Source organism: Petromyzon marinus, chromosome 19 (genome assembly GCF_048934315.1).
Source record: "Petromyzon marinus isolate PM22_M1 ecotype Great Lakes invasive population chromosome 19, UKy_Petmar_22M1.pri1.0, whole genome shotgun sequence".
Lineage (NCBI taxonomy): Eukaryota > Metazoa > Chordata > Hyperoartia > Petromyzontiformes > Petromyzontidae > Petromyzon > Petromyzon marinus.
Genome location: NC_133685.1, coordinates 1,440,001 through 1,462,500, shown reverse-complemented (window position 1 = coordinate 1,462,500; position 22,500 = coordinate 1,440,001). Strand labels below are relative to the sequence as shown.

General features: G+C 52.7%; 1 protein-coding gene across 1 annotated transcript in view; it reads left to right on the top strand.

The window, feature by feature from the left end:
- LOC116943952 (electroneutral sodium bicarbonate exchanger 1-like) overlaps positions 1–22,500 on the top strand; it is a 128,579-nt gene that overhangs the window by 51,415 nt on the left and 54,664 nt on the right. Inside the window, 1 exon segment of the mRNA XM_032957325.2 lies at positions 5,894–6,061. Within this exon segment, the coding sequence (XP_032813216.2) occupies positions 5,894–6,061 (168 nt within the window).

Here is a 22,500-nt window from a genome sequence, read left to right as displayed (position 1 = left end):
GTGTCGGGCTAAGCGGCTTCCCGACACTGCCATTGCCGCCGCCGCTGCTGCTGCTGCTGATGATGAAGGCGACTTGCATAGCGTGCCATCCATTCCGCTCGCGTTATCGTCACAAGGTGCCGTTCGAACGAATGTCAAGATCTCAAACGGCGCAATTGACAGGCGTTCAAAACAACGGGTAAAGGCGCAGCCCTGCAATTGCTCACTCGTGCCACTGCCAGCGGGAAAGGTCTCAGCCCAGAGGGCATTTGGCCTGCTCTTCCACCCTGGCTAGTGCGTCTTGGAAGCGGTGGGAGTTACCCACGCTTTACCCCACCTATCGGCTCGCCACGGTGTTACCATTGCTACCGCTGGGTGTAAACAGAGGGCGGCACCCCATTGCTTCAACTGGCGCACCGCGACTTGAAGATATCTCAGCGGTGGTTCTGTGATGTCCGATTCCGTGGGCCACCCTCTAACAAGAACAGTGAATAATCCTCTGCGAGAGCTCAGAATGGAATGCCGACAGCACAATCGGGAATTAACGTGGTGATACATAATTATAGTTAAACACAACATTAAGGGGATGGTTCGTGCGGTGTTGCCGCATTTGTCAAATTTTTACGCAAATCAAAAGTATTCCCGATTCCATCACTGACAACGGAGTGATAGGCAGACGTGAAGCGCTCCAGCTGATGTGTCGAGTGTGAATGTGGCAAAGACATCACCACAGAGAGATTATTAATAAACACAAGATAAGCATAACGGATAAGGAAGAGTTACACACTCTAGTCGTCTTGTTTGCTACAGAACTGTTTAATCGAGCTTACAATGCACGAAAACTGTGCACTCGTGGCAATTTATAAGAGTTGCACGTTTATAAGCACGACTACGGTATGACTCTTGCCATACAGTGCATAGCTATGAAGAAGGTGCATTGCCAGAAACGTCACATAGTAAATACTTTTTTTACTTTAAGGCCACAGTGTTATTGACGAATGTGTTGGCTGTGCTCATGTCCTCAAACGCTAAGGAGTGTTTTCTTTGCACACGTGGTAAGAAACTGGATAAAACCCCTTTCACGGGCCCCTTTCTGCCGGCAGTGACACGAACGGGCAATTGCAGGGCTGCGCCTTTACCCTACCTGGAACCCGCCGGAGACAGCTCGGCAGTGCCAAGATTGGGGTCCCTTGGGGTCATCCAGAGACTCGGCTCGCGCGTGATTAGGGAATGGGTTCACGTAAATAAGGTCACAAAAGGTCACTTGTGGAATTTACATAATTAAAAGGAGATTAGGCCACGGCGCGCTCGCGAGAGAGAGAAACAATTTTACGTTGAATATGAATCAATTTTGCGTCAACGTTCATAAATAATAAACCTTCTTATTCTCATTTTGGCCAGCGGTTTAAGTGCGCAAGCTCATAAGCCGCTGAATTCCCGATTATCGTACAAATCTACGATATATGAGAATGTGACAATCATGCCGATGGCGAGTAAAGCTACATTTTTTCCCAGGTTTTTTTTCATTACACATTATTAAATAGTTCACTGGTGTTAACGCTCATGATTGCGAAAAGTGAGATTTGTTTGAACAAAGCCAATGATATAGCGACGGTCAAATCTGATTAGGGTCATTTCATCAGAGTGGGATACCTTTTGGGGGAGTGAGAACGCCGATTGACGTTGTCCATTGCCGCCGTTTGCACTTTAAACCGACTCCCGATAGTTCCGAGTCTTGGTTCGACCGCCCTCTCTCTCTCTCTCTCGTCGTGATGTTTGATTTGTGGCGATCATTCCTGGACAGGTTGACTTAATAGGCTCGGCTCATTTCATCCCAACTGGCCTTGTGTGTCTATGGGAGCTGAGGCCAATCACAGTGGATACATTAATATCGGAGCACGGTTGTTCGCAATGGTTTTGCCACAAGCACTGTGCGTGGTTAATGCAGACGTGATGCCTTGCAAAATGTATCTATTTGGTGTTTGAACATCTTAACGCCTCCCGCTTCATTGCCAGAAAATGTTCAAACTTGTTCTGATGCTGTGTGGCCGGAAGGAGGCCGGGTGGCTCAGAGGATCGGAGCGCCGAAGCTGCGAAGGTTTGGGTTCGAACCCAGGTAGCCAGCCGCTTGTGGTTTAACTCGGGGAGGGGTGGGGGGCGTTCTCAGGAGTAGTGAGCTGGTGGTCTCCAGCCTGGTCACCAATGACTACACCGCAAACAAAAGCGTCGCGTTACACTTGGCTCTGCGCTTAATTTGGCGACATTCCAGCTCTGGGAATTAAAAGTCGCATGCCAGAGTGACTGCCATGCCAAGGGACACGACTCTGCTCAAGAAGTAGCGATGCGCTGCCCCCTCTCTCTCTCTCTCTTGCGAGCGCCAGGGGGCACTCGCAAGAGAACCTCTGACACCGAGGGTTGCACTACTCCGTGAGAGTTCCAAATGGATTCTTCGTGTAAGTTAATATTTGTGTTTAAACCCTCGGTGATAACTCGCGAGAGACCCGGATAGAGTCTCATTTGCAAGAGTGACCTGGATTGCCAATAGGACAATCAGAACAGCATTGCAGAATGAGACAGGAAACAACCACCTGATCGCCTGCTCTCTGTCTCTCTCTCTCTTTCTCTCTCATTATTTATTCTGTTTGTTATCGTTGTTTGTTGTCGTCGTCATTCACAATGGGTGCATTATTTTTCAATCGTCGGTTCGCCGGGGCTCGGAGCGGCCGCACCCGCAGAGGCGCCGGCCCCGTTGACCTTTCGAGCGACCCCGCGCCGCGCGTTGATGCCCCGCAAATATCGAGCGCCCTTGGGCACCGGGCGACTCCCCCCGAGCTCGAGGCCCGACGTTTGGTTACCCGGCGAAAGCGACTCGCGCCCTCACCCCCACCCAGCCCGCGGTGACTCGGCTGAATGTCGCCACCTCTCACACGGCCACTGTTAATTTGGTTGCCTTTTCAGACCCCCCATCCCACCCCCGCCCCAACCGCCCCTGGCCCCACAACTACAAAGAGAGAGAAATTATTCTGTGCGGTCGTGCGGCAGCAACGCACTCACGACCCCCCACACCACGAGGGCTCGACTTGCCGGGGACGTTTAGCGCCGCCACTCGATGCAGCGGTGCGGGGGGGGGGGCAGCGGGTATGGGGGGGGGGGGGTGACTCAGCCCATCATTCCTCCCGGGTCGATACAACTACAATTCGACTGGCACTCAGTGGGGATATCAGCAGTGACTGGGCTATAGTCAGAATCAGAATATGTATTTTTAACTGGAGAGAATCCGACGAGCTAAAATGCTCTTTTTCACAGATGTCTAGCAGGCTCACCCCCGCCATAGGAATGTCCAATTTCCACCACTGGCTCAGCAGGGCTGCAAACGGGAGATGAGCACCAATGCCTCCACGCTCATTGACTCTGTCCATGTTGTTAATGGCCATGCAGCCCAGGGGTACTGAGGGTCCCGTCTGCTGCCCGGCAGGGAGAGTGGCGGCTGGGCGATGGGTGGGTGGGGTGGGCGATGGGTGGGTGGGGGGCGATGGGTTGGTGGGGGGCGATTGGTGGGTGGGGGGCGATGGGTGGGGGGGCGATGGGTGGGGGGGGGGGCGACGGGTGGGAGTGCGGGGGCGATGGCCGTGTTTGTTTTCATCTCCGGGTGTGCTGTAGCCAGCACTCCGCACACGGCGGGCTAACGCGTGGCGCACCAGCAGACTGACAACCCACAGGTCTCCGATTCCCCCACGCGGGAGTTGCAAGTGTGGGTACGGGGCCGTCCATAAATGACGTCACGCGATTTTGGACGATTTTTGACCTCCCCCCCCTCGTCACACATCGTCACAAATATCTGACCCCTCCCCCCCCCCCCCAGGTGCGTGACGTCATTTATGGACGGCCCCTAGTCACGGCACGCCATCTCTCAGTGAGATGGCTGCGTCCGTTACGCCGCCTAGGTCGACTCAGCCTCAAACGAGTACCTAGTGCTGTGGGTAAAAACGTCGCCACTGGGGAAACAAAGGCGGTCGGGTGTGGTGCTGGCCACCCACCCCCTCGTGTAACCGTGCCGGCCTTCATAGGTGCTACTCGCTAACAGCACTTGCTCACAGCACGCTTCGCAACGGTCTGCCAGGGCTCCGCTGGGGAGTCTTTGTGCTTGCCGTGAGCGCGGTACGCGTGCTCCCTCTGCTGGGCTGGAGCCTGGGGAGCGCCACGTGGCGGGGTTCGGGGTTGCCGTCGGCTCCACGCCGAGCCAGCAACGCTGAGTCGCTGAGTTCGAATCCCGGGTTTCAGCCAGGGGCGGAGCCAGGATTTTGACTTTGGGGGGGAGGGCTGACTTCAATATTCTGAGATATCTCAGTGTGTTTAATGTTTTCCAATGGGCGCCACAAATGTATAAAACAAATTTTATTGGATTTGAACGCGGAGTTTATTAATAGGTCGGAGCCGCTGATGTGGCTAATAAGTTCGATAAGTTCGAAAGGCTGCCGCTCAAGCAGCCTGCAGGGCAGCACAAGGTGGCAGCCTGCAGGGCAGCACACAAGGTGGTAGCACGAGGTGGCAGCCTGCAGGGCAGCACGAGGTGGCAGCACAAGGTGGCAGCCTGCAGGGCAGCACACAAGGTGGCAGCCTGCAGGGCAGCACACAAGGTGGTAGCACGAGGTGGCAGCCTGCAGGGCAGCACGAGGTGGCAGCACAAGGTGGCAGCCTGCAGGGCAGCACACAAGGTGGCAGCCTGCAGGGCAGCACACAAGGTGGCAGCCTGTAGGGCAGCACAAGGTGGCAGCCTGCAGGGCAGCACACAAGGTGGTAGCACACGAGGTGGCAGCACAAGGTGGCAGCCTGCAGGGCAGCACACAAGGTGGTAGCACACGAGGTGGCAGCACAAGGTGACAGCCTGCAGCATTTTGCAGCAGCCAGATATCCGGTCATCCCGATTACCGACTTTCCCAAAATTTCAGAGGGGGCAAAGCCCCCCCCCAGCCCCCCCCAGCCCTCACCCCAGCCCCCCCCCAGCCCCCCCCCCCCCCGTGACTCCGCCCCTGGTTTCAGCCACTGCCTGGCATTAAACCGGGGCTTCTCGAGTGCAGTTAATGGCTTCAGCCTGGTTCCAATAGACTGCACAAATTCAACCGTTAAATTAAGCTCTGCACTTCATTTGGATTAACTTCACTTATAGGAATTACAATGTTGGTTTGATGTCAAGCGACGAGCAATACTCTCATATGGCGGAGCGGGTGGGAAGATGCTGCCCTCTATCGTGTGTGGACCAGAGGTGAATTTAAAGAGAGATCTGAGAAGTAACTCTGGGATATCCGCTTCCGTGGACCGTTCTCTAACACGATAGGTGGCACTGATCGGATATTTCATCTCAGGGGCACGACGCACATCGCACGATTCGGACAAAACTTGGGGTAGGCGATATTTAGAAGAAGAAATAAGAAATGCATCATACTGTAATGGCAGAAAAAAGTTTTGCTGGCTGGCTGATGGGAGGGAGGAAATGATGGAAGGATGGTCACGTGCAAAGGACATGCGAGCTGCTCGTTTAAATTGAAAACTAATTTCTTTAAGTGCTGCTTTTTGTGTTTAGTTTGTTGTCTTTTCCCCGCACCTCCGATTAGCACGGTTGGCTACGTACGGTGCAAAAGAAGTTCTACATATGTAGGTGGATATTTATTTAAAAACTAAAAAAATATTTATTTTTTTGCACACGAATTTCACGTAAATATCCGGAGGCATTGCAGTGCATGTGCGGTCCGTAAGTGAATGAGTGTGTGCGGCGTGCCGGCCTTAAAATCGGTAAATTCGCTCACAGCACTTGCCCGCTCCCCCCCCCCCCCCCAGCATTCCATTAAAAGGCTACACGGGGGACCTTTGTTGTTGTTGTTTGTTGTTGTTGTGCTGGGCGCGCGCGCGCGAGCAGCCCACCGCGCCATCTACGTGGGGGTCCACGTGCCGCTGGGCCACCGCAGCCACCGGCGCCACCACCGGCGCGGGCACCGCCACCACCGGCGCCGCGAGAAGGGGAAGGACGCGGCCGCCGAGGGGGACGAGGAGGAGGAGGAGGCGCAGAGCTTCGCGGGCCGCGAGGGTGAGCGGTGGAGCTGGGGTGGGGGGGTGTGTGGGGGGGTGTGGAGGGGGTGTGGAGGGGTTGTGGGGGTGGTGGGTGGGTGGGGGAACGGTAGTGTAGTGGTTAGTGCTCTGCGCTACGAGCCCGATTTCCCGAGTTCAATTCCCGCTCGTGGCCAACATCGGTGACGATTATCTGAACCGGTCCAGGGCCTCCCCTAAGTCGACTCGGCCGGTGCGATGTGCAAACATCGCCACTAGGGAGACAAAGGCGGCTGGGTGTGGTGTTGGCCACCCACCCCTTCGTGTGCCTTTTTGGCCTTCATAGGTGCTCGCTAACAGCACTTGCCCCAACAGTCTGTTAAGGCTACACGAGGGATCTTTGTCTTCGAGGAGCTAGGGTGTGCGACGGTGGGGTGCCGGTGTGACCATGAATATATGATGGATGGGTCACGACTCGCAATCATAAATAATGATATAAAACATTCTAGGAGAGCCACGCTGAGTCGTGTGACTCTTTCAGGAGGTTCCTGCTGCTGCATTGGATTTTTATTTATTTATTTTAAGCTGTGTTCAGCCAATTAACGACGAGTTTATACTGCACGTGGGAGCACCTGGAAAAAAACCCCACGCCTCGTGCAAGGGGGCAACACCCTATCCCCGTACAGTTGCTTTACCGCATTCGCCAGGAGAACCAGAAGTACGGCCTCCCGCTTGACGCCCACGGGGAGGAGTTTGGCAAGAAGCGTGTGATGAGCCACCAACCCTCAATGCCGCTGCTTCCACAGTGCTGAATTACAGGCAGCCACGTGGGATGTAGCCACCACCTCCCGGCCACGTGTCGGGAGCTGAATCATTTCCCGACGAAGCCGCCAGCACGTGCGGCAACAACAACACAACACACACCGGAGATCTGTGGAACACAACACACACCGTAGATCTGTGGAACAGAACACACACCAGAGATCTGTGGAACACAACACACACCAGAGATCTGTAGAACAGAACACGCACCAGAGATCTGTGGAACACAACACACACCAGAGATCTGTAGAACACAATACACACCGTAGATCTGTGGAACACAACACACACAAGAGATCTGTGGAACACAACACACACCAGAGATCTGTGGAACACAACACACACCAGAGATCTGTGGAACACAACACACACCAGAGATCTGTGGAGCACAACACACACCAGAGATCTGTGGAACACAACACACACCAGAGATCTGTGGAACACAACACACACCAGAGATCTGTGGAGCACAACACACACCAGAGATCTGTGGAACACAACACACACCAGAGATCTGTGGAACACAACACTCACCAGAGATCTGTAGAACACAACACACACCAGAGATCTGTGGAACACAACACACACCAGAGATCTGTGGAACACAACACTCACCAGAGATCTGTAGAACACAACACACACCAGAGATCTGTGGAACACAACACACACCAGAGATCTGTGGAACACAACACACACCAGAGATCTGTGGAACACAACACACACCAGAGATCTGTGGAACACAACACACACCAGAGATCTGTGGAACACAACACACACCAGAGATCTGTGGAACACAACACACCAGAGATCTGTGGAACACAACACACCAGAGATCTGTGGAACACAAGACACACCAGAGATCTGTGGAACACAACACACACCAGAGATCTGTGGAACACAACACACACCAGAGATCTGTGGAGCACAACACACACCAGAGATCTGTGGAACACAACACACACCGGAGATCTGTGGAACACAACACACACCAGAGATCTGTGGAACACAACACACACCGGAGATCTGTGGAACACAACACACACCAGAGATCCTTGGAACACAACACACACCAGAGATCTGTGGAACACAACACACACCGTAGATCTGTGGAACACAACACACACCGGAGATCTGTGGAACACAACACACACCAGAGATCTGTGGAACACAACACACACCGTAGATCTGTGGAACACAACACACACCAGAGATCTGTAGAACACAACACACACCAGAGATCTGTGGAACAAAACACACACCAGAGATCTGTGGAACACAACACACACCAGAGATCTGTGGAACACAACACACACGGGAGATCTGTGGAACACAACACACACCAGAGATCTGTGGAACACAACACGCACCGGAGATCTGTGGAACACAACACACACCAGAGATCTGTGGAACACAACACACACCAGAGATCTGTGGAACACAACACACACCGTAGATCTGTGGAACACAACACACACCAGAGATCTGTGGAACACAACACACACCAGAGATCTGTGGAACACAATACACACCAGAGATCTGTGGAACACAACACACACCAGAGATCTGTGGAACACAACACGCACCAGAGATCTGTGGAACACAACACACACCAGAGATCTGTGGAACACAACACGCACCGGAGATCTGTGGAACACAACACACACCAGAGATCTGTGGAACACAACACACCAGAGATCTGTGGAACACAAGACACACCAGAGATCTGTGGAACACAACACACACCAGAGATCTGTGGAACACAACACACACCAGAGATCTGTGGAGCACAACACACACCAGAGATCTGTGGAACACAACACACACCGGAGATCTGTGGAACACAATACACACCAGAGATCTGTGGAACACAACACACACCAGAGATCTGTGGAACACAACACACACTAGAGATCTGTGGAACACAACACACACCAGAGATCTGTGGAACACAACACACATCGGAGATCTGTGGAACACAACACACACCAGAGATCTGTGGAACACAACACACACCTGAGATCTGTGGAACACAACACACACCAGAGATCTGTGGAACACAACACGCACCAGAGATCTGTGGAACACAACACACACCAGAGATCTGTGGAACACAACACACACCAGAGATCTGTGGAACACAACACACACCAGAGATCTGTGGAACACAACACACACCAGAGATCTGTGGAACACAACACACACCAGAGATCTGTGGAACACAACACACCAGAGATCTGTGGAACACAAGACACACCAGAGATCTGTGGAACACAACACACACCAGAGATCTGTGGAACACAACACACACCAGAGATCTGTGGAGCACAACACACACCAGAGATCTGTGGAACACAACACACACCGGAGATCTGTGGAACACAACACACACCAGAGATCTGTGGAACACAACACACACCGGAGATCTGTGGAACACAACACACACCAGAGATCCTTGGAACACAACACACACCAGAGATCTGTGGAACACAACACACACCGTAGATCTGTGGAACACAACACACACCGGAGATCTGTGGAACACAACACACACCAGAGATCTGTGGAACACAACACACACCAGAGATCTGTGGAACACAACACACACCGTAGATCTGTGGAACACAACACACACCAGAGATCTGTAGAACACAACACACACCAGAGATCTGTGGAACAAAACACACACCAGAGATCTGTGGAACACAACACACACCAGAGATCTGTGGAACACAACACACACGGGAGATCTGTGGAACACAACACACACCAGAGATCTGTGGAACACAACACGCACCGGAGATCTGTGGAACACAACACACACCAGAGATCTGTGGAACACAACACACACCAGAGATCTGTGGAACACAACACACACCGTAGATCTGTGGAACACAACACACACCAGAGATCTGTGGAACACAACACACACCAGAGATCTGTGGAACACAATACACACCAGAGATCTGTGGAACACAACACACACCAGAGATCTGTGGAACACAACACGCACCAGAGATCTGTGGAACACAACACACACCAGAGATCTGTGGAACACAACACGCACCGGAGATCTGTGGAACACAACACACACCAGAGATCTGTGGAACACAACACACCAGAGATCTGTGGAACACAAGACACACCAGAGATCTGTGGAACACAACACACACCAGAGATCTGTGGAACACAACACACACCAGAGATCTGTGGAGCACAACACACACCAGAGATCTGTGGAACACAACACACACCGGAGATCTGTGGAACACAATACACACCAGAGATCTGTGGAACACAACACACACCAGAGATCTGTGGAACACAACACACACTAGAGATCTGTGGAACACAACACACACCAGAGATCTGTGGAACACAACACACATCGGAGATCTGTGGAACACAACACACACCAGAGATCTGTGGAACACAACACACACCTGAGATCTGTGGAACACAACACACACCAGAGATCTGTGGAACACAACACGCACCAGAGATCTGTGGAACACAACACACACCAGAGATCTGTGGAACACAACACACACCAGAGATCTGTGCAGCCCCTCCACGCTCGTGCCATTGTCGCCCCCCACTGTGGCTGTTGCTGGTGGGGCGGATAGGAGGAGATGTGAACCTGCGAGTGCGAGAGAGAGAGAGAGAGATCTCGAGTGGGGAGCGGTAGTGTAGTGGTTAGCGCTATGCTGCGCTCTGAATCCGGCGACCCGAGTTCGATTCGCACTCACGGCCAAAACCGGTGACGATTATCTGAACCGGTCCTGGGCCTCCACTAGATCGACTCAACCTCAAATCAGTACCTGGTGCTATGTGTAAACATCGCCACTGGGGAGACAAAGGCGGCCGGGCGTGGTACCGGCCATCGACCCCCTCTTGTGCCGTGTCGGCTTTCATAGGTGCTGGCTAACAGCACTTGCCCCAAACAGCGAGTTGAAGGCAACACGGGAGATCTTTGTCAATTTTATCGAAATCACAGCGTGTTGACACCGTCGAGATTTTGGCCGAATGCATCTCACGGTCACCAAGAATAACATCGCTGTGGCCTGTGACCTCCTGCCAGCAGGCCTCGAAGTGCACCTAGCCTGCCACAAGTGGGTTCCATGCTGTTTAGTTTTGAGTGGCTGCTGCTGCTGTTGTGTACATGGGGAGCAGTGGTCCAGTCCTTTGCTTACTCCTCGAACGGAACCGTCGACTTGGGTTCGATTCCCGGTCGGAGACATCATCAGTCGCAGGGGTGGAGGATGAGGAGGGGGAAGGCAGATGAGGGGGAAGCGTGATGAGCAGGGAGAGGGTGAGTGTGTGAATGAGTGAGTGTGTCTGTATGTGAGTGTCTCTGTGTGAGTGTCTCTGTGTGTGAGTGTGTCTTTGTGTGTGTCTCTGAGTGAGTGTCTCTGTGTGTGAGTGTCTCTGTGTGTGAGTGTCTTTGTGTGTGTCTCTGAGTGAGTGTCTCTGTGTGTGAGTGTCTTTGTGTGTGTCTCTGAGTGAGTGTGTCTGTGTGTTAGTGTATCTGTGTGTGCCTTTGTGTGTGTCTCTGAGTGAGTGTCTCTGTGTGTGAGTGTCTCTGTGTGTGAATGAGTGAGTGGATTCCAGTGTCTCTGTGTGTGAGTGTCTCTGTGTGTGTCTCTGTGTCTCTGTGTGAGTGTCTCTGTGTGTGAGTGTCTCTGTGTGAGTGTCTCTGTGTGTGTCTTTGTGTGTGTCTCTGTGTGTGTGTCTCTGTGTGTGAGTGTCTCTGTGTGTGAGTGTCTCTGTGTGTGTCTTTGTGTGTGTCTGTGTGTGTGTCTCTGTGTGTGAGTGTCTCTGTGTGTGAGTGTCTCTGTGTGTGAGTGTCTGTGTGTGTGAGTGTGTCTGTGTGTTAGTGTCTCTGTGTGTGAGTTTGTTAGTGTCTCTGTGTGTGAGTGTGTCTGTGTGTGAGTGTCTCTGTGTGTGTCTCTGAGTGAGTGTCTCTGTGTGTGAGTGTCTCTGTGTGTGAATGAGTGAGTGGCTTCGAGTGTCTCTGTGTGTGAGTGTCTCTGTGTGTGTCTCTGTGTGTGAGTGTCTCTGTGTGTGAGTGTCTCTGTGTGTGTCTTTGTGGAGTACCTGACCCTCTGCTCACGATCATTAAGGACCTTCATGATGGTGAGCGGGCCCGGGTAAAACTATGTGGCCGGGAGTCAGAGCCATTCCCTGTACACCTTGGGGTGTGACAGGGATGTCCTCTGGCTCCCACATTATTTAACATCTATTTTGACCACGTGGTTCGTGAAGCCTTCAATAGCTGTACCGGGGGAATCTCCATATGGTACAGATATAATGGGAGGCTAATCGATGCCCGGGTGCGGTCAAGGGATGGCTCCCTATTGCTCAACCACGTTATGTATGCTGATTATTTGGTAATAGCTGCTCAGTCAGAGGAGGAGTTGGAGACGCTGCTGCTGAGACTGGAGCGTGCCACTAAGAGGTGGGGCCTTACCATCAGCCCCACCAAAACTAAGCACCTGCCTGGGTATTTTGTACCATCGGACACTCCACCCCCACAACTCCCAATCGGTGATGGGGCAGTTGTGGAGAGAGTGGAGAGTTTCCCATACCTGGGCAGTGTGCTTATGACTGGCTCCAGTTTAACAGCAGAGGTCTCACTCCGAATCAGTCGAGCGGCAATATCTTTTCATCGGTTGCGTAACGCTGTGTGGCAGCTACCTGGTCTGTCGCTCCGCACTAAGCTTCAGGTCTTCTCGGCCACGGTCATTCCCTCCCTTCTCTACGCTTGCGAAACGTGGACCCCCCTGGTGGAACATCTTCGCCGGTTAGAAACATTTAGGCTGGCCTGCCTACGATCCATCCTGGGTTTAACCAGACTGGATTGTGTGAGGAGCTCACAAATCCTTGAAAGATCTGGGCAGGGTCCCATCGGTGAGCTCCTCCGGCAGGCAAGGCTGCGATAGCTGGGTCATGTAGCCCGCATGCCCAGCCACCGCATGCCGAAACAGCTTTTGTTTGGCCGGATTGAGGGGGCTAAGCGGGCGCGGCACGGGGTAGAGAAGAGATGGAGTGATGTGGTACAGGAGGACGTGGAGCTGAGTGGACTTGCCGATGACTGGTACCAGCGGTGTCAAGATCGGCCTCTGTGGAGGAGGCTCGTGAAGGATGCTACTGGGCAGTTGGAGACAGTCGCCCTCCAACAACAACGGAGGGCGGAGGAGCGACGCTCACAACAACGAGCGGAACGCCGGGTGGCTAAAGCACAGCAGGTTGGCACAGTAGGGGGCACAGGTGGTGCATCAGCCAGTCATCTCAGTCAGTCGACCCGTGGCACCTGGGTCTGCCCAGTGACCTCCTGCCAGCGGGCGTTCGACACTTCACGTGGCCTCACGGTACACATAGCCTGGCACAAGCGTCGTGGTGACGTCACCGCCACTTAGTGGCGAATGGCGGTTGTTGTTGTTGTGTCTCTGTGTGTGAGTGTCTCTGTGTGTGAGTGTCTCTGTGTGTGAATGAGTGGCTTCGAGTGTCTCTGTGTGTGAGTGTCTCTGTGTGTGAATGAGTGGCTTCGAGTGTCTCTGTGTGTGAGTGTCTCTGTGTGTGAGTGTGTCTCTGTGTGTGAGTATCTCTGTGTGTGAGTGTCTCTGTGTGTGAGTGTGTCTGTGTGTTAGTGTCTCTGTGTGTGAGTGTGTCTGTGTGTTAGTGTGTCTGTGTGTGAGTGTCTCTGTGTGTGTCTCTGTGTGTGAGTGTCTCTGTGTGTGAGTGTGTCTGTGTATTAGTGTCTCTAAGTGAGTCTCTGTGTGAGTGTCTCTGTGTGTGAGTCTCTGTGCGTGTCTCTGTGTGTGTCTCTGTGTGAGTGTATGTGTGTGTGAGTGTTTCTGTGTGTGAGTGTCTCTGTGTGTTAGTGTGTCTGTGTGTGAGTGCGTCTGTGTGTTAGTGTCTGTGTGTGTGTGTCTCTGTGTGTGAGTGTCTCTGTGTGTGAGTCTCTGTGTGTGAGTGTCTCTGTGTGTGAGTCTCTGTGCGTGTCTCTGTGCGTGTCTCTGTGTGGGTGTCTCTGTGTGTGAGCATCTCTGTGTGTGAGTGTGTTTGTGTGTTAGTGTCTCTGTGTGTTAGTGTCTCTGTGTGTGAGTGTGTCTGTGTGTGAGTGTGTCTGTGTGTGAGTGTCTCTGTGTGTGTGTCTGTGTGTTAGTGTCTGTGTGTGAGTGTCTCTGTGTGTGTGTCTGTGTGTTAGTGTCTCTGAGTGAGTGTCTCTGTGTGTGAGTGTCTCTGTGTGTGAGTGTCTCTGTGTGTTAGTGTCTGTGTGTGAGTGTCTGTGTGTGTGTGTGTCTCTGAGTGAGTGTCTCTGTCTGTGAGTGTCTCTGTGTGAGTGTGTCTGTGTGTTAGTGTCTCTGAGTGAGTGTCTCTGTCTGTGAGTGTCTCTGTGTGTGAGTGTCTCTGTGTGTGAGTGTGTATTTGTGTTAGTGTGTCTGTGTGTGAGTGTGTCTGTGTGTGAGTGTCTCTGTGTGTGAGTGTGTCTGTGTGTTAGTGTCTCTGTGTGTGTTTCTCTGTGTGTGAGTGTCTCTGTGTATTAGTGTCTCTGTGTGTGAGTGTCTTTGTGTGTGTCTCTGAGTGAGTGTCTCTGTGTGTGAGTGTCTCTGTGTGTGAGTGTCTCTGTGTGTGAGTGTCTCTGTGTGTTAGTGTCTCTGTGTGTGAGTGTGTCTGTGTGTGTGTCTCTGTGTGTGAGTGTCTCTATGTGTGAGTATATCTGTGAGTGTCTCTGTGTGTGTGTCTGTGTGTGTGAGTGTCTCTGTGTGTGAGTGTCTCTGTGTGTGAGTGTCTCTGTGTGTGAGTGTCTCTGTGTGGGTGTCTCTGTGTGTGAGCATCTCTGTGTGTGAGTGTGTTTGTGTGTTAGTGTCTCTGTGTGTTAGTGTCTCTGTGTGTGAGTGTGTCTGTGTGTGAGTGTGTCTGTGTGTGAGTGTCTGTGTGTGTGTGTCTGTGTGTTAGTGTCTGTGTGTGAGTGTCTCTGTGTGTGCGTCTGTGTGTTAGTGTCTCTGAGTGAGTGTCTCTGTGTGTGAGTGTCTCTGTGTGTGAGTGTCTCTGTGTGTTAGTGTCTGTGTGTGAGTGTCTGTGTGTGTGTGTGTCTCTGAGTGAGTGTCTCTGTCTGTGAGTGTCTCTGTGTGAGTGTGTCTGTGTGTTAGTGTCTCTGAGTGAGTGTCTCTGTCTGTGAGTGTCTCTGTGTGTGAGTGTCTCTGTGTGTGAGTGTGTATTTGTGTTAGTGTGTCTGTGTGTGAGTGTGTCTGTGTGTGAGTGTCTCTGTGTGTGAGTGTTTCTGTGTGTTAGTGTCTCTGTGTGTGTTTCTCTGTGTGTGAGTGTCTCTGTGTGTTAGTGTCTCTGTGTGTGAGTGTCTTTGTGTGTGTCTCTGAGTGAGTGTCTCTGTGTGTGAGTGTCTCTGTGTGTGAGTGTCTCTGTGTGTGAGTGTCTCTGTGTGTTAGTGTCTCTGTGTGTGAGTGTCTCTGTGTGTGAGTGTGTCTGTGTGTGTGTCTCTGTGTGTGAGTGTCTCTATGTGTGAGTATATCTGTGAGTGTCTCTGTGTGTGTGTCTGTGTGTGTGAGTGTCTCTGTGTGTGAGTGTCTCTGTGTGTGAGTGTCTCTGTGTGTGTGTCTCTGTGTGTGAGTGTCTCTGTGTGTGAGTGTCTCTGTGTGTGAGTGTGTCTGTGTGTGTCTCTGTGTGTGAGTGTCTCTGTGTGTGAGTGTTTGTGTGTTAGTGTCTCTGTGTGTGAGTGTCTCTGTGTGTGAGTGTCTTTGTGTGTGTCTCTGAGTGAGTGTCTCTGTGTGTGAGTGTCTCTGTGTGTTAGTGTCTCTGTGTGTGAGTGTCTCTGTGTGTGAGTGTCTCTGTGTGTGTTACTCTGTGTGTGTCTCTGTGCGTGAGTGTGTCTGTGTGCTAGTGTATCTGTGTGTGAGTGTCTCTGTGTGTGAGTGTTTCTGTGTGTGAGTGTCTCTGTGTGAGTGTCTCTGTGTGTTAGTGTGTCTGTGTGTGAGTGCGTCTGTGTGTTAGTGTCTGTGTGTGTGTCTCTGTTTGTGAGTGTCTCTGTGTGTGAGTCTCTGTGTGAGTGTGTTTGTGTGTTAGTGTCTCTGTGTGTTAGTGTCTCTGTGTGTGAGTGTGTCTGTGTGTGAGTGTGTCTGTGTGTTAGTGTCTCTGTGTGTGAGTGTCTCTGTGTGTGAGTGTCTCTGTGTGTGAGTCTCTCTGTGTGTGAGTCTCTTCACGTGTCTCTGCGTGTGTCTCTGTGTGAGTGTCTCTGTGTGTGAGTGTCTCTGTGTGTCTCTGTGTGAGTTTCTCTGTGTGAGTGTCTCTGTGTGTGTCTCTGTGTGTGCATCTGTGCGAGTGTCTCTGTGTGAGTGTCTCTGTGTGTGTCTCTGTGTGTGAGTGTCTATGTGTCTGTGTGTGTGTCTCTGTGTGTTTGTGTGTCTCTGTATGTGAGTGTGTCTCTGTGTGTGAGTGTCTCTGTGTGTGAGTGTCTCTGTGTGAGTGTGTCTGTGTGTGAGTGCGTCTGTGTGTGAGTGCGTCTGTGTGTGAGTGCGTCTGTGTGTTAGTGTCTCTGTGTGTGAGTGTCTCTGTGTGTGAGTGTCTCTGTGTGTGTGTGTGAGTGTCTCTGCGTGTGAGTGTCTCTCTGTGTGAGTATCTCTGTGTGTGAGTGTCTCTGTGTGTGAGTGTGTGTGTGTGTCTGTTTGTGTGTGTCTCTGTGTGTGTGTCTCTGTGTGTGTCTCTGTGTGTGTGTGTCTGTGTTAAATAATAGCTGTACCGGGGGAATCTCCATATGGTACAGATATAATGGGAGGCTAATCGATGCCCGGGTGCGGTCAAGGGATGGCTCCCTATTGCTCAACCACGTTATGTATGCTGATGACTTGGTAATAGCTGCTCAGTCAGAAGAGGAGTTGGAGACGCTGCTGCTGAGACTGGAGCGTGCCACTAAGAGGTGGGGCCTTACCATCAGCCCCACCAAAACTAAGCACCTGCCTGGGTATTTTGTACCATCGGACACTCCACCCCCACAACTCCCAATCGGTGATGGGGCAGTTGTGGAGAGAGTGGAGAGTTTCCCATACCTGGGCAGTGTGCTTATGACTGGCTCCAGTTTAACAGCAGAGGTCTCACTCCGAATCAGTCGAGCGGCAATATCTTTTCATCGGTTGCGTAACGCTGTGTGGAAGCTACCTGGTCTGTCGCTCCGCACTAAGCTTCAGGTCTTCTCGGCCACGGTCATTCCCTCCCTTCTCTACGCTTGCGAAATGTGGACCCCCCTAATGGAACATCTTCGCCGGTTAGAAACATTTAGGCTGGCCTGCCTACGATCCATCCTGGGTTTAACCAGACTGGATTGTGTGAGGAGCTCACAAATCCTTGAAAGATCTGGGCAGGGTCCCATCGGTGAGCTCCTCCGGCAGGCAAGGCTGCGATGGCTGGGTCATGTAGCCCGCATGCCCAGCCACCGCATGCCGAAACAGCTTTTGTTTGGCCGGATTGAGGGGGCTAAGCGGGCGCGGCACGGGCTAGAGAAGAGATGGAGTATAGTGGTACAGGAGGACGTGGAGCTGAGTGGACTTGCCGATGACTGGTACCAGCGGTGTCAAGATCGGCCTCTGTGGAGGAGGCTCGTGAAGGATGCTACTGGGCAGTTGGAGGCAGTCGCCCACCAACAACAACGGAGGGCGGAGGAGCGACGCTCACAACAGCGAGCGGAGCGCCGGGTGTCTAAAGCACAGCAGGTTGGCACAGTAGGGGGCACAGGTGGTGCATCAGCCAGTCATCTCAGTCAGTCGACCCGTGGCACCTGGGTCTGCCCCGTGACCTCCTGCCAGCGGGCGTTCGACACTTCACGTGGCCTCAGGGTGCACATAGCCTGGCACAAGCGTCGTGGTGACGTCACCGCCACTTAGTGGCGAATGGCGGTTGTTGTTGTGTCTGTGTGTGTGTGTCTCTGTGTGTGAGTGTCTCTGTGTGTGAGTGTCTCTGTGTGTGTGTGAGTGTGTGTGAGTGTGTCTGTGTGTGTGTCTGTGTGTGTGTGTCTCTGTGTGTGAGTGTCTCTGTGTGTGAGTGTCTCAGTGTGTGAGTGTGTCTGTGTGTGTCTCTGTGTGTGAGTGTCTCTGTGTGTGAGTGTTTGTGTGTTAGTGTGTGTGTCTCTGTGTGTGTGTCTCTGTGTGTGAGTGTCTCTGTGTGTGAGTGTCTGTGTGTGTGTGTCTCTGTGTGTAAGTGTCTCTGTGTGTGTGTCTGTGTGTGAGTGTCTTTGTGTGTGTCTCTGTGTGTGAGAGTGTCTGTGTGTGAGTGTCTCTGTGTGTGTGTCTCTGTGTGTGAGTGTCTGTGTGTGAGTGTGTGTCTCTGTGTGTGTGTCTCTGTGTCTGAGTGTCTCTGTGTGAGTGTGTGTCTCTGTGTGTGTGTCTGTGTGTGTGTGTCTCTGTGTGTGAGTGTGTCTCTGTGTGTGAGTGTCTCTGTGTGTGAGTGTCTCTGTGTGTGAGTGTCTCTGTGTGTGAGTGTCTCTGTGTGAGTGTGTCTGTGTGTGTGTGTTTGTGTGTGTGTCTCTGTGTGTGAGTGTCTCTGTGTGTGTGTCTCTGTGTGTGAGTGTCTGTGTGTGAGTGTCTCTGTGTGAGTGTGTGTCTCTGTGTGTGTGTGTCTGTGTGTGTGTCTCTGTGTGTGAGTGTGTCTCTGTGTGTGAGTGTCTCTGCGTGTTAGTGTCTCTGCGTGTTAGTGTATCTGTGTGTGAGTGCGTCTGTGTGTTAGTGTCTCTGTGTGTGAGTGTCTCTGTGTGTGTGTGAGTGTATCTGTGTGTGAGTCTCTGTGTGTGAGTGTCTCTGTGTGTGTGTGTGTGTCTGTTTGTGTGTGTCTCTGTGTGTGTGTCTCTGTGTGTGAGTGTCTCTGTGTGTGTGTCTCTGTGTGTGTGTCTCTGTGTGTGAGTGTGTCTGTGTGTGTCTCTGTGTGTGTGTCTCTGTGTGTATGTCTCTGTGTGTGTGTCTCTGTGTGTGTGTGAGTGTGTCTGTGTGTGTGTCTGTGTGTGTGTGTCTCTGTGTGTGTGTCTCTGTGTGTGAGTGTCTCTGTGTGTGTGTCTCTGTGTGTGTGTCTGTGTGTGTGTGTCTCTGTGTGTGTGTGTCTGTGTGAGTGTGTCTCTGTGTGAGTGTGTCTCTGTGTGAGTGTGTCTCTGTGTGTGTCTCTGTGTGTGTGTCTCTGTGGGGAGCGATAGTGTAGCGGTTAGCGCGCTGCGCTATGAACCTGGCGACTCGGGTTCGAATCCCGCTCACGGCCAACACCAGTGACGATTATCTGAACCGGTCCCGGGCCTCCCCTAGGTCGACTCAGCCTCAAATGAGTACCTGGTGCGGTGTGTAAACATTGCCACTAGGGAGACAAAGGCGGTCGGGCGTGGTGCTGTCCACCCACCCCCTCGTGTACCGTTCCGGCCTTCATAGGTGCTCGCTAACAGCACTTGCCCCTACAGTCTGTTAAGGCTATATGGGGGATCTTTGTCTTTATCTTTGTCTCTGTGTGTGAGTGTCTCTGTGTGTGAGTGTCTTTGTGTGAGTGTCTCTGTGTGAGTGTGTCTGTGTGAGTGTGTCTGTGTGAGTGTGTCTGTGTGTGATTGTCTCTGTGTGTTAGTGTGTTAGTGTCTCTGAGTGAGTGTCTCTGAGTGAGTGTCTCTGTGTTAGTGTCTCTGTGTGTGAGTGTCTCTGTGTGTGAGTCTCTGCATGTGTCTCTGTGTGTGTCTCTGTGTGAGTGTCTCTGTGTGTCTCTGTGTGAGTGTCTCTGTGTGTGAGTTTCTCTGTGTGTGTGTCTCTGTGTGTGAGTGTCTCTGTGTGAGTGCGTCTGTGTGTTAGTATCTCTGTGTGTGAGTGTCTCTGTGTGTGTGAGTGTCTCTGCGTGTGAGTGTCTCTGTGTGTGTGTCTCTGTGTGTGAGTGTCTCTGTGTGTGTGTGAGTGCGTGAGTGATTGGAGGGCATGGGCCAGATCAGCTCAATAACAACGGTAGGAGGCTGCTAGATTTTTGTGCAGCCCATGGGCTTGTAATTACCAACACGCTGTTCCGGCATCGGCGCATCCACACAACATCATGGATGCATGCCGGGTCCAAGCAAGAACATCTGCTGGACTACATAGTGACGGACCAGCGAATGCGAGCCCATGTCCTTGACACCAGGACCTACCGTGGAGCTGATCTGCCCTCTGACCATCGACTAGTCATCTGTAAGATGCGCCTGCCATTCTTCCACTCCGGTGGTGGGTGTACACCCAGGACCCCATTCCAACCTAAAGTGGCCTGGTCTCAGTTATCTGATGAAAGTTGCAAGCGAGAATTTCATCATCGCTTGCAGCTGGGATTGGCATCGTCCCCGACTCCTCCTGATGTCGAGGGTAAATGGGCGAGGTTTAGGACTGTGACTCATGCAGCTGCAATGGCTGCTTTGGGTACGCGGTCCAGACCTCCCCAGACACCCTGGATGACAGAGGAGTTGTTCAGGATGGTTGAGAAAAAGCGACAGGCCCACTGTCATCGGCTACAGAATCCCACGTCAGAGAATGAGGAGGCTTACCGCAGCCTTCGCTCGGAGGTTCGGAGAGCCGTGAGGCGCTGCAAGGATGGGTGGTGGTCGCGGGTTGCTGAGGAGATGGAGTCTGCCTCAGTGGCCCGTGATCACAAATCGCTATTTAACTCCATCAAAAAAGTAACCTGCAGCGCCACACCTATTACCATCATTAGGGGAAAAAACGGTGATCCAATTTCCGACCCCCAGGAACAGGTTCGCAGATTTGCTGAGCATTTCTGTGAGGTCCTGGGGGAGGGAAAATCCCACAGCCAGGAAAACATCGTGGCACAAAGTGAGGATGACCCTGCTGAGGCTGCGGTGCCTCAAATATTGGATGAAGTCACCCCCTGTGAGTGGCTGGCTGAGGTGCCATCTGCTGAGGAAGTATTGAAGGCGATACGGAGTCTGAGACCAGGAAAGGCAGCGGGCAGAGATGATCTCCCAAGCGAAATGCTGAGGGAGGGTGGCGTTTGTGCACAGACTGCCCTATATGACATCATAACAACAGTCTGGACCACTGGACGGGTTCCGCAGGATTGGAAGGATGCCCTGGTGGTCCCCCTTTTTAAGAAGGGGGACCGCACAGACTGTAACAACTACAGGGGCATCTCACTCCTCAGTGTGCCGGGAAAGGTCCTGGCAAGGATTATTCAGCATCGCCTTGCCAGGCACGCTGAGGAGAGGCTTGCGGAGCCCCAATGCGGTTTCAGGAAAGGGCGGTCCTGCACGGATGCCATATTTTCTGTCCGTCTGCTACAGCAGAGGTGTAGGGAATTCCAACAAGACCTACATCTCTGCTTTATTGACCTGGTCAAGGCCTATGATACCATCAGTAGGCCTGGGCTCTGGGTCGTTCTTCGTGCTTTTGGAGTACCTGACCCTCTGCTCACGATCATTAAGGACCTTCATGATGGTGAGCGGGCCCGGGTAAAACTACGTGGCCGGGAGTCAGAGCCATTCCCTGTACACCTTGGGGTGCGACAGGGATGTCCTCTGGCTCCCACATTATTTAACATCTATTTTGACCACGTAGTTCGTGAAGCCTTCAATAGCTGTACCGGGGGAATCTCCATATGGTACAGATATAATGGGAGGCTAATCGATGCCCGGGTGCGGTCAAGGGATGGCTCCCTATTGCTCAACCACGTTATGTATGCTGATGACTTGGTAATAGCTGCTCAGTCAGAGGAGGAGTTGGAGACGCTGCTGCTGAGACTGGAGCGTGCCACTAAGAGGTGGGGCCTTACCATCAGCCCCACCAAAACTAAGCACCTGCCTGGGTATTTTGTACCATCGGACACTCCACCCCCACAACTCCCAATCGGTGATGGGGCAGTTGTGGAGAGAGTGGAGAGTTTCCCATACCTGGGCAGTGTGCTTATGACTGGCTCCAGTTTAACAGCAGAGGTCTCACTCCGAATCAGTCGAGCGGCAATATCTTTTCATCGGTTGCGTAACGCTGTGTGGAAGCTACCTGGTCTGTCGCTCCGCACTAAGCTTCAGGTCTTCTCGGCCACGGTCATTCCCTCCCTTCTCTACGCTTGCGAAACGTGGACCCCCCTAATGGAACATCTTCGCCGGTTAGAAACATTTAGGCTGACCTGCCTACGATCCATCCTGGGTTTAACCAGACTGGATTGTGTGAGGAGCTCACAAATCCTTGAAAGATCTGGGCAGGGTCCCATCGGTGAGCTCCTCCGGCAGGCAAGGCTGCGATGGCTGGGTCATGTAGCCCGCATGCCCAGCCACCGCATGCCGAAACAGCTTTTGTTTGGCCGGATTGAGGGGGCTAAGCGGGCGCGGCACGGGCTAGAGAAGAGATGGAGTGATGTGGTACAGGAGGACGTGGAGCTGAGTGGACTTGCCGATGACTGGTACCAGCGGTGTCAAGATCGGCCTCTGTGGAGGAGGCTCGTGAAGGATGCTACTGGGCAGTTGGAGGCAGTCGCCCTCCAACAACAACGGAGGGCGGAGGAGCGACGCTCACAACAGCGAGCGGAGCGCCGGGTGGCTAAAGCACAGCAGGTTGGCACAGTAGGGGGCACAGGTGGTGCATCAGCCAGTCATCTCAGTCAGTCGACCCGTGGCACCTGGGTCTGCCCCGTGACCTCCTGCCAGCGGGCGTTCGACAC